We start from the raw sequence: 12,541 nt of genomic DNA, 5'->3' as shown, positions 1-12,541 counted from the left end.
CAAAAAAATAATTCTAAGAACCTATTTATAATTGTGTAATATTGAAGTAAAAATAAGACATTTCATAAAAAATATGCAAGTTAAAATTTAATAAAATAAAATGCAAATTGTTGTCATTTCATATAACGTAATAAGTTACGATCTGGGTTATAAAATTAACAATAGGTACATTTTTAAATTTATGCCTCTAAAAAATATTTCAAGAGTTTGCAGCACCAATATTTTTATTTAATTAAAATAAAATAATATTTATATCAAGAATAATAAAAATAATCTAAAACCAATTTAAAAAGTTACTCTTATCATAAAAGTGATATTGGGCTTATTTCATATTTTATTTTATTTTTATTTTTTTGTATGTTAAACAATTTACTATAATACTAATGTGTCTAACAATATTGTTATATGAATTGAGTTTTAAATGAATCAGAATTAAATGCATTATTTTTTAGTATCAGTTGAGCTTTTTTAGCTTTAGAAATGTGAATAAAAGTATTATACAAATATAATTTGTTTAAGTTCAATTTGTTTCCATTCAAATCTCGCTGAAAGTATAACGCATATTTTCTACCAGTTTTTAGTTATAATATATATAAAACATTTTTTTTTTAAAATTCCCATTCAATGTTTTTAAGAACCTAATTTCCGATAGAAAAAAAAATATACCATAATATTTCGATGGCTTGAATAGACGTATTATATACAAATCACAAACAAACGCGGTAGATTATATTGGTAGGATACGTATAAAAAGTAAATTGGACTCTTGTGAAAGTATATTTTACTTTTATATTATATTATTATTATACATATGTTTATAATTAATTACATATTATAAATAGTTATCGATAGGAACAAATTTTAAAATTAAATTAAATTCCGAAGTTTGAGTTATATAAGCATATATCATTTATATAATTTTGGTATTAATTTATTGAATATTTAAAATAGTAAAATTGTATAAAAATAATGAATCAATTTATCTTAATACTATTGTTAAAGATAATAAAAAAATAGTAATTTGTAAATGACTGCATTAAACCAACTATAATATGTGTTATACCTATGCATTAAAATCTGAACAAATGTTTTAAAATTACATGTAGGTTTTTAAAACTTTAAATAATTGTTATTGACTAATGTATATGTTTAATTTATATAATACTTTGATAATTATTCCAATTATAATATTATATTAAAACAGTTATAATTTAATGTATAGATAGACTAATTTTTTTTCTTTTGTAAATGTCATTCATTCATATTTTTTATAGGTATTTAAAAATGTTTACTTCAATTATCTACCTATAATAAAATAAATTTAGTTCAATCCCAAATTAATAAATAAAAATATTAAACATATCTGTTTATCAAAAATAAGATTTTATAAGAATTTATTTTACTTCGAATTTATATGATTCAATTAACTAGGCAATTTCCCTAAATTATTGATATTGTGACTTATTCAAATTGAGTTTAAATATACGTTAATTAAATAAAATTACCTAGATCCCAGTCTCTTCCTTTTTCGTGGCGTTCGCTTTCTGCGATCACATACCATATGCACGCAAACCAATGTGCAACTAATGTAAATAGGAGCATCAACAGTGTGAGAATCATACCACCGTATTGCGAATACCTGTCGATCTTTTGCAACAGTCTTGCTAACCTCAGCAGTCTGGTCAGCTTTAATAAATGAACCTGTCCTGAACCAGCTTCCTGGAAACAAAAAAAACCAAAATAATTATAATAAATAAATATACGTTAATACAATTGTTAATTAAATATAGTCAAATCTATGACATTTTATTCATTTTACTGGCTGGATTCTCTACGAAGAAGATAAACTAATAATTTTAAGTGGTGTAATAATGGAATCTACATATCCTATTAATTTAAATTAGTATTAACCCACGTATTCAGCTTGGGAACACCATTAAGCTGGTATAATAATATTCACGTAATAAAGTGAACCCATAACTTACATGAGATTTTGTGACTATATTCGTTATAAATTTAGTCATTATATTAGAATATTATATTTTTGTTTTATATATTTAAAAAAAATGATGTGTAAATTATAATACAATGTACGTTACATTAATTTATGTACGAAAATACTTTTTAGAGTAATACTATTATTAAATAATACAATTCATATTATATGCTGAATGTATAACATTCATACAAGGAAATAATCTCATAGTTTCTTTGTCTACATTAAAAAATAATTAACAGATCGATTGAAATCATATTTTATTTATCAAAACATAAATTTTAATAAATAATATTATAAATATTGCATTACTTAGGAAGTTACAGTTTTATTTCATAATCCACTGGCAGTCAAAATATGCTACTTACATTTTGTTTATTATTATTATAAAAAACTACACTTGCCTTGCATACAATAATATAATATGATTAATTCATTTTTAACTACATTCAAATAAAATTTGTCAAGTGAACTTACAAAAAAAATAATATTAAATAATAACTTGAGATTGAATATCCTTTAATATTATTGTGATATTCAAAGTACATAACCAGAATATTTAAACTTTATTGGAATATATCTAACTAAACAGGTTATTGTAATACGCATAAGCTTTAAAGAAGGTTTTAAAAAAATAAAATAAAAACAGTACTACGAAATCTTATTATTGGTAATAAGTAATATCATTAAAGTTCATTCAACTTGCATGCTCTTAAGTGGCTAATTTTAATAATGTCTAACTTAATGTTATGAATATTTTACGTATCGTTGTTAAATTGTAATAATATATATATACTCGTATATGTATGTATGTACAATTTTAAATTTTAAACATTCATCAATAAAATATTAAAAATTATGGACCAATAAAATATGGGAAATAGATAGTGTAAAATGTTTGAGTTGCATACCTTATAATTATTGTTTATCATATTATGTATCTAAATTCATCTAATTATATTATTCTTCTACTGATAAATAAATGCTTTCATTTTATTTTCTCAGTTTATTTCTACGCTTTAGTTATGTATAAATAATGTATTCCATCGACATTTTGATAACATGTCATGCAATATAGTGAATAATAGTTTTATTTACATCATATTGAAAGTTTAAAATTTGTTTGGCTATAATCCGAGAAATAAATAATTATGCAGTATACGTCTCGAATCAGAAAAAAAGTAGATACATATTGGCACGTGTTCATATATATATATATATATATATATATATATATATATCATTCCATGGATATTTTACTCGACAAAATTATTTTATATTAAAATTGAATAGAAATATTAAAGTTATGAAAAGAAAGAAAATTGTATATGAAATAAAATTTATGAAAGACGATGTTGTAAATATTATTGTTAAAAAAAATATTATTACTAGTAGTATAGAAATGAAAAAAATAATAAAATAATACTTGTTCAATTAAATTATATAGGTAGGTATAACGTATAACTGTAGAATTTGGGAAATATTGTAATAGGCACATATTCGTATTTTAGTTTAGTTGAAAAATAATAAAGGACAAAAGTATGTTAAGGGTGATCCTTTACGCATACAATTTGGCATCTAATTAAATTTCAAAATTTTTAAATGCACATTCACCATTTTAAAAAATATTCTTTAAATTAGGTTTATTCCGGGAGAATATATATTGTATATTGTGTATTTGTATTTATATAAATAAAAAAATAACAATTAAAAAAAGATTCATTAAAATAATTGAATACCGATATTTTTAGCAATTTACGAATTAATTTAAAGTCAGTAAACTTCTAATATGTATATCAAATCAATATTAAACCGATTAGTATTCTCTAATTTAAGAAAAAAATATTTTCAATTAGACATCATGGAATATTATGTTATTCTATTAAATTTTTATAGTAAATATTGTTTTTAATATCAAACTAAATTCGGAGTATATTTTAGAATTACGACCGTAAGTTTTATAATTTTTTCAAGTATTATAACTTTCTAACAATTTGCTATATATCATACAATAAGCTCAAATAATATACCTTATTAGATTTATGTTTTTAAGTCCTACTAGTAGTTTCGACGAAATACAATGGATCTGTCAAGGCAGCTCAATTGATTCAATAAGATAAGCTGTAATAACATTCTCAGTACTAAAAAAAATAATCCACTGTGAATCCTTTCTTATAAGCGTTTGCTTGTCGATACCAAAGTTAATTTATATAACTGAAAGTCAAATAAGTTCTCCGATTCCCGCGTTCACCTGTGCACACAATCTACGACAATAGTTCACCAAATATGAGAAAGAACAAATTTCATTAAAAACGTTTGTAGACAAATATATAAACGTATATAAATAAAATTTGAAGTTTTGAATTTAGAAGGTCAAACGATGAAAACTATATTAATTTCAAATTTGTACTGGAGTTGAGTATGACTACTAGATTATAAAATATAATGATATGTCCAATATTGGATGTTTATAAATGAAAACTTTAACAGAAATAACATAGTTACTACCACGGTAGATTATAATATACCGTGGTTACTATTATAACTGTTTTTTCCATACGTTTATAGTTTATTTTTTATAAAAAAATATGTATTGCAAAGTATAATAACGATAAATATTATATTAACAAAAAAATATTTATAAAGAAATAAATCACAGTAATCTGAACTAGTAAAAAACATATTTATTAAGTATTTTGAAATAAATAGTTATGTGAAATTGAATATTACTGTTTTAAATAAAATAAAATGCTCAACTACCAATATATAAATAAATATTAAAATAATGATAAAAATATATTAAACATTTTACTAAGAAAACAACCAAAAATATTCTAGAAATGTTGAATATTTGAAATAAATCCACCACGTCATGTATTTTAATCCTATTAAAAAATATTTAATTCAAATTAAATTTAAAATAACCCGGTACTTTATTAAAAGATATACCTGTATTACATTTATTTTTAAACGGATAAATAACTAAGAAGATAACGTATTATATATATATATATATATATTAATTATATTAATTTTCTCTTTTATTCCAATAATAAATCTATAACATTGAAGCAAAATAATTTATAATTTCGCATTTTATTTTATTTTTATTGATCTTTTAGAATATTTTACATTATTTTGTTATAACAAAATTGGATTTTTTTTTATTTAAAGTTAAAATCTTTTCAACTACGTTTTCAAATTTATGTAGATCGATTAAAATATTAAATGATTAATATATTGATTTAACAATAATTTGCGTTTGTTTGTGTGTGTGTCTTTTATCATTTTTTGAAGTAGTGATAAGGCTTCAATCTTCATTTACAATATTTTTTCAAATATCAAAGTCGATTGGGCATGTTTATGCAAAATTAGTTTTAGACGTAAACAATTATATAATTATTTTATATTTGAAAAATAAACTATAAATACTTGAATCTTTTAACAAATATTTATTTTTTTATTTTCTTTACATATTGTGTAATTTTATTTTAATCTTTCGATTCGTTTGTCTATTAATAAAAATGTTAAATCTTACATTTGTAAAGTGTTCGTTCTATAAATGTCAATAAAAAAATACATTCTCTGTCAATCAGTTTGAAGTATAGTTTTAGACTTTAATAAGTCGTTAATACCAAAAAAAGAAGTTTATTGAATAAATCTAGAACTAGAAAAATATTTGAAATACAAATGTTGACAAAATTGAATAATAAACGAAAAATAAATATTTTATTTATCATGATTTTTAATCAAAAATATAATTAATAAAAAATTAAAGATTTATATTTAATATTATAATTTAGTATACACATTAATAAAATATTGAAATTTATTTTAAGAAATTACTTATTTATACATACTATGAATCTATTAAATTAAAAATGAACACATATTGACATATTGTACAGTTACCTATCAATGACGAGGTAAACTCGACTACTCGACAACTACACAACAGAGCAATTATTACCTACTCTCTTATTTTTTTAAATTTATCTATATTGACTAAGTTTTAATTTTAGAACTTCCAGAATAGTTTAACTCAAATATCGTAGATTTTTTGAAATAAGGTGTATTTGACATCAATCTCAATTTGATACAACCTCGCGACATAATCATCGACAAAGCCGATTGTACTAGTGACATTAACTGCAACACTGCGCGCAGCAATGCTTATACAGCTATGCACTTGCAATTGCTATGCACCACGTAATCTGGGTCATATTTTATTCATTTATATTATATGATATTTCAAACAGTATCTATCGTATTTATGTTAACGTATGCAACAATAGTACAATAAACCACGTACCAATATTTGTGGAAAGTATACTTTTGTTTTTACCATCTGCGATACATAATATATTACAGTTTTGCTAAGCTCTATAAATTCATACATATATACTTAAATATATATATAAAGATCAATGATATAAATATATATATTATATATTATATATGTAATACTGCTGTAAAACTATATATCATGTATAGGTTTACAGCAGTATTTAACAACACGAATATCAAATACAATCAGATAAACATCCATTTTTTTTTTTTTTTTGATTCAATAATATATAATAAATTTATGACATAACTCCTAGCTTTACAATTTTTATGTATACAAACTAAGAAATATTAGGTGTAACTCAAAATATTACACAAAATGAATCATTTTATATTATAAATTATTTTATATTGTAGTTTTAAATGTATAATTATTTAATAATTTATTATTGTTTTAAAAATTATTAAGTCATGCATATTTGTAAAAATATTATCATATTTAAATCTTATACTAAACATTATGGTTTATATTTATTTATAAGTCATATCTTTGAATAATATTAATTAAAATAAAATTATAGTTAACAATGAAGGTTTGTTATCATATTCGTCTAAATAAATTATATGCAACTAAAGGTAAACTAAAGTAAACTAAATCAATCAATTGATGATAATTCCATGAGAAATTCAGTTTTATTTTTAGTTTATACAATGTAAGTTTATTCTTTAACAGTTTTACTAGAAAATTTATAACAGTGATTTTTGCAAGTGAAAAAAAATACCTTTTATATTATAATAATATAGGTATTATTATCTCTTATTTCAAAGTTCCTAGATGCAGAATTGCAGTGCGTATCTATATACAAGTATTATACACAGGAGTTGACTTTTTGAAATAAATAACACTTTCGTCTTTACGCCACTGTGATGGTGGTTATTTGAATGAATGGGTATGTCATTAAGGCGGGACCCTATATTATTATTACTACGAGTTTCTGGGAACAAAAAAAAAAAAAACTTTTTATTTTCACCGCTGGGACAGGACTATAGGAGTAAAGTTTTTCGCTCCAGCAACCATCGTCGGCGGCGTCACTTTGGCTGTTGCACGGTTAAATTTCTCACATGTTTGGTAGTAAATTGACTGTGAACCGCTCGCAGATATATTTAGGGCGTACAAAATGTGCTGGGCACGCGATAGGCGGCGGAGGAGACGGGGGGGTTCCTACGACGGTGGTCGAGAGTTTTGCAAAGATCGTAAATTTTTCTACGTACTTTAGGCGTAAAGTATTATAGTACGCGCACTTTTATACCCACTACCTCCACATTATTCCCCCACCATTAAAATAACAACAAAAACAAAAACTACAACTATTGCAAAACACTCGCAGGTATCCGACGATATACTCACGTCTCCGCTGTAAACGTCCGATGCGTACAACAGGTCGAAAGGCAGAGCAGCGAATAAATCTACCACGAACCAGCTCTTCAAGTAATTGAAAGCGATCGTTTTGGAATCAGACACCACTTCGCCTTTTTTGTTGACGAACGTCGTCCGGAAATTGAACAGAATATCTGTAAAATACAAAAAATGAGACTTATTAAGAACAATATATTATGTATTAAGCCGACGAGGACGTATCAATATCGTCGATTTTTTATGAATTTTAGGTAATAATTTTATTAATATTAGTGGTCCGAAAGAGAATAAAATGTCTATGAAATACTTAATAATAATAAAAAAAATTAAATTAAAAATAAAACCATGTTGTTGACATCGTTTTAACCTATATTTATAGCTGTAGAACATTTTTAAATGAATATTTATTGTATTAAAACAAAGATGATCGGTAAACATATAATTAAGATACAAAATTGCTTTATCCGTAAATGTACCCAACAATTTAAACATAAATACATTATTCCCTCATAAGATCATAAATTCATAACACATCCTAGTTCTAAAAGAGATAGGCAAGTGTATGCCACTCTGCTGTACATTAGATGTTGAGTGGTTCACTATTATAAATAAGTGTGTTAATATTTTAATTCAATTGTATACAAAAAACGATTCGGACTTAGGGAAACGATCTGTCAACCCGTATTACCAAGTATATTTCATGATAGGTATTTTTATGTAACATAAAAAATAGATAATTAAACCATATTATTATATTATTGTTATGAACTTTTGATTCGACACCACATCATCGTAAAACATTGTTAATAAGTTCATATTCTACGAGTAGATAGGTATTGGTAATATTTTAAAATTAATCTATATATTTATAAAACTTCATTCCATATTATGAATAATAAATCTAAAAGTCTTAAGGTAACCGTTGTTACAAAACAATTATTTTAATAATAATATTATATTTGACTGATTTTTTAGTAAAATACCTGTTTTTCCATAATTTTTGGGTTGTTTTTTCCAATTTTATAAAAATTACATGGAATTTTTAATGTTTACCTATTTAAAATAAAAATGAGATCTACTATTCAATCAAAAACCGTACTCAAAGTAAAAAATTAAAGCTTTTTTTCGAATACTTATCGATTTTACTGACACTCAAAAAAATATACAGAGTTTAAATCCAGAACCCTAATAATTATACGAAGTGCAACATTTGGTATTAATTTAATGTTTAGAGTTCAAAATAATGTATAAATAAATGTGTTATAAACATTACTATATTAACCGAATTTGGGGATTGCAAAATCAATTTTAAAAGATTTAAAACAAAACGAGGTTACTTTTATTTTATATAATGTTTTATATATTCATATGCACTATGCAGATATTCATATTAAAATAATTAATTCAGAATGGCAAAATTTACTTATTGTTATAAATATAATATTGGACATAACTTGTATATTAACTTCATCGTACTAAAGAAACTATTAAAAATACAACATCTAAAATAGACAAGTTAATGATTTAAGTCAAGTTTAAAATATGTTAAAAATCTATCAACATTTGAGTTAACCGCCAAAATTAATAATTTCCAGATTGAGGACTTGGTCATTTAATATACTATCGCTAAACATTCAAAAATAAAATAAGTCTTGGCAATGTAAAATTTAATTCCACTTCAATAGTTTCCATTCAAAAATCAAACAATAACAAAATATGTATATGATCTGTATGATTAATTTAAATTATATTATATTTGTCAACTTTGAATCGTTTTAGGATGATTTAATAATTAAACGAGACAACTAGATTCACAAAAAAAAATACAGTCATTCAAATTTCATAGAAGAAGCTATGAAACGTTGCAATATATTACTATGAACACTGAACAGTTTAGTAATTAATTTAAGTTAATAAGAAAATTAAATGTAAATAAAAAAGATTATTTATTTATATAATTATAAAAAAAAAATACTTTGGTAAATGCATATATTTTTATAGAATTTGATTTGTTTAATACATATTGTCCGAGCTCTAGTTAGTATCTATTTCTTATTATAGATATGTGTATACAATGTCTTGATAACGGCTGTAGTAGTAATGGCTTGTATTAAATGTATCAATGTATTGTAAACAGACGCATTGTGCATTATTATTGTAATAATGCTTTATGCGCACGACACTTGCTCGTGAATTCGTGATATAAACATATCACATACCTACATTATAATTTATTGTTTGTCAGACTTCCATAGTTATGGTTTAATATACCTACAACGTACCCAACGTTTGAAGCCCACACAAATTCGATTTAATGAACCATATCACTGTGTGCGCAAAATATAATATGTGTTTGCAGAGTGTGTATACAAAAACATTATTAATTGCACGTGCTTTAAAAGCGGCTCGCAACAGAAAACAAATTGATAATAAATTTCGTTTATATATATATATATTTTTTTTTTATGTGTATATACAAAATAATTCAATGATCATGCTCATCCCCGTGTTTAGCTTCAATAAAAAATTAATTCAAATTCGGTTTTTTAGAAAGTTTAGTTTTTATACTTAAAAATCATATTTTTAAATCACAAGATTTTTTTTTAGGACTATTTTTTGGCGATGTAAACATTTATTTTCAAATGAGAATCTCTGTTTTTATTGCAATTTTTTTTTTGTTTCGAAAATGTTGACGTGCTTGTATAAATAAAATTCATACATACAGTTGGATAAATACGTATATCCACAAATTCTGCAACCCAACATTACAAAATAATAATAAATGTGGGATAAGCTATAAGTATAAGATATATGTTACGAACAAATTAGAAAACCCAGGTATTGTGGTATACATTTTGGGTAACGTAAAAATTATTTTTTCAATACTTCAATTTTTCTCACATTGTTTGATAGTGCCCATGTAAAGAGTAAACTGTCAAGATTAAAGTGGTCAAAGTGAATTAAATACAGCGCACTGCGCACATTCATAGCAAATAGGATTCATACGTATCATTACCTATATATTGTATTTGTTTGATAATATGACTTACGAGATAGTGAGTTACCTATCTCATTTAGGAACGAATAAACTGCATTCGAATAGTTGGAACTAAATCATGATATACAAAGAGATATTCATTTAACTTAACGATATACCACAATCCCAGATTTTTCTAAGAGTAGCAATGAGAGGAATTTCTAATTTGGGTGACTAAAGCGACGATCGTTTTACTTGCGATACTTTATGTAAGACTTTTACCTCGAGAATCGGGCACTATACAAAATACCTAACATCCTGATTTCCCTTTAGCATAATACGTTATATTATAATATATGTTTAAAAATATTTGAATAATTTATAATAATTAAAAAACGTTAAAAATTCTTATTCACTCGTATCGAGTTGAAACTATGCTCAAGATAAATAACTTATATTAAGGTATATCAATAAGGTAGGTAGTTTTATTTTTTTTTATTAAATTTAAGTTTAAATTACGCGTCTAAATTTATTTCAATAACAAATTACATATCTATATCTTCAAAAAGATATTAAAGTCTTCGAAATAATTTATAATTTAAGAAAAAAAAATAATAACGTTATAATATTTTTAATCTTAGTCTCTTTATACGAAATATAAACTTAACTTTTATACATTTTTATTTGAGGTAAAAATTATGGTTTTTAAAAATAATATTATGCAAAAAAAAATCCGTATACGAACGGTGTACACTTAATGATTGTTTCTTATCTTTCCCTAAATGTACGTTATTATAAAGTAAAACCGCGCATTTTAACTTATACTATATAATAGTACACGGAAAAACCGAGAAGTAATAAATTATTTAGATTATTAAATTTTTAAATAACAAATAGGTAGTAAGTACTGTTAGTAGCCAATTCTCAAAGTTTATAATATTACACTTAGTAATATTATCTTGTACGATATCGAACATTAAAAAAAAAAACAATATATATATATAAGATTAACAATTTATTAAAACCAAAACCATTTTTTTATTTTTAATAAGTAAAAATCTCTGATTGGGATTTAAACACATTCGCTATGTTGATGATAACGTATACGACATACGTATTCTCTGAGAAAAAACGGACGATAATAATCCCATAACTTAAATAATTCAACAATTATGTAAAGTTTTATTTTAGCGGTTAAAACATTGAAAATTTAAATATTTTCAAATTGATTCAGTGTTCATTATTATTATTATTATTATTATTGTTGATACCTGGGTGAAAATGTAATTATTTTTATGCGAGAGGGAAATACAAATTACACCAGATTCTTATCCGGTTTCCTGTTGTTAAATAATAATAATAGTTTTATGCAGAATCTATTAATATATTTTTATCACAAGCGAAGACGGATCCTTTAACATTTTTCGTTTAGCAGAAAAATACATAAGCCGTACACCCGTACATTTACAGACATATTATTTATTTAATTAAATACGTTATAATTTGTGATTTTTATACATGGCACAAATATTAAAATATTTATCAGCGCTGTGCTAACTATAGCACTAAGACTGGCTATGGTTTTCGTTTTTATGTAGTTCTTACATGAAATGAACAATTCATTCGTATCGTACAGAATTAAAGTAAACTATTTAGTACTTTTGCGGATGCTTAAAAATAACATTGAGTTTTCTATGAACGGTATATAATATGTTTTGTTTAGTTTAAATTATATTTCTCTAAATTACTAAAGCCATAAAAAGGCGAACACTTATTAAAATTAAAAAATCTACTGCCCACACGGTTGAAATATAATGGTTTCGTCTTTGTAATCAAAATAATAACAAATTTAGGACCACCGCTT

At 23.8% G+C, this 12,541-nt stretch overlaps 1 protein-coding gene across 5 annotated transcripts in view; it reads right to left on the bottom strand.

Moving 5' to 3' along the window:
* Window positions 1-12,541, bottom strand: part of LOC132931705 (potassium voltage-gated channel subfamily H member 8) — a 191,394-nt gene that overhangs the window by 32,997 nt on the left and 145,856 nt on the right. For all 5 annotated transcript variants that reach the window (XM_060997648.1, XM_060997647.1, XM_060997651.1 and 2 more), the window contains exons 7-8: window positions 7,692-7,855; window positions 1,506-1,719 (exon numbers count right to left, since the gene is read on the bottom strand). In XM_060997648.1, the coding sequence (XP_060853631.1) occupies window positions 1,506-1,719; window positions 7,692-7,855 (378 nt within the window). The remainder of the gene's footprint in view (window positions 1-1,505; window positions 1,720-7,691; window positions 7,856-12,541) is intronic.

The sequence above is a fragment of the Rhopalosiphum padi genome, chromosome 1, assembly GCF_020882245.1.
Source record: "Rhopalosiphum padi isolate XX-2018 chromosome 1, ASM2088224v1, whole genome shotgun sequence".
In the NCBI taxonomy this organism is placed as follows: Eukaryota; Metazoa; Arthropoda; class Insecta; order Hemiptera; family Aphididae; genus Rhopalosiphum; species Rhopalosiphum padi.
The sequence above is the reverse complement of the archived record's forward strand: the minus strand, read 5'-3'. Positions and strand labels throughout refer to the sequence as shown.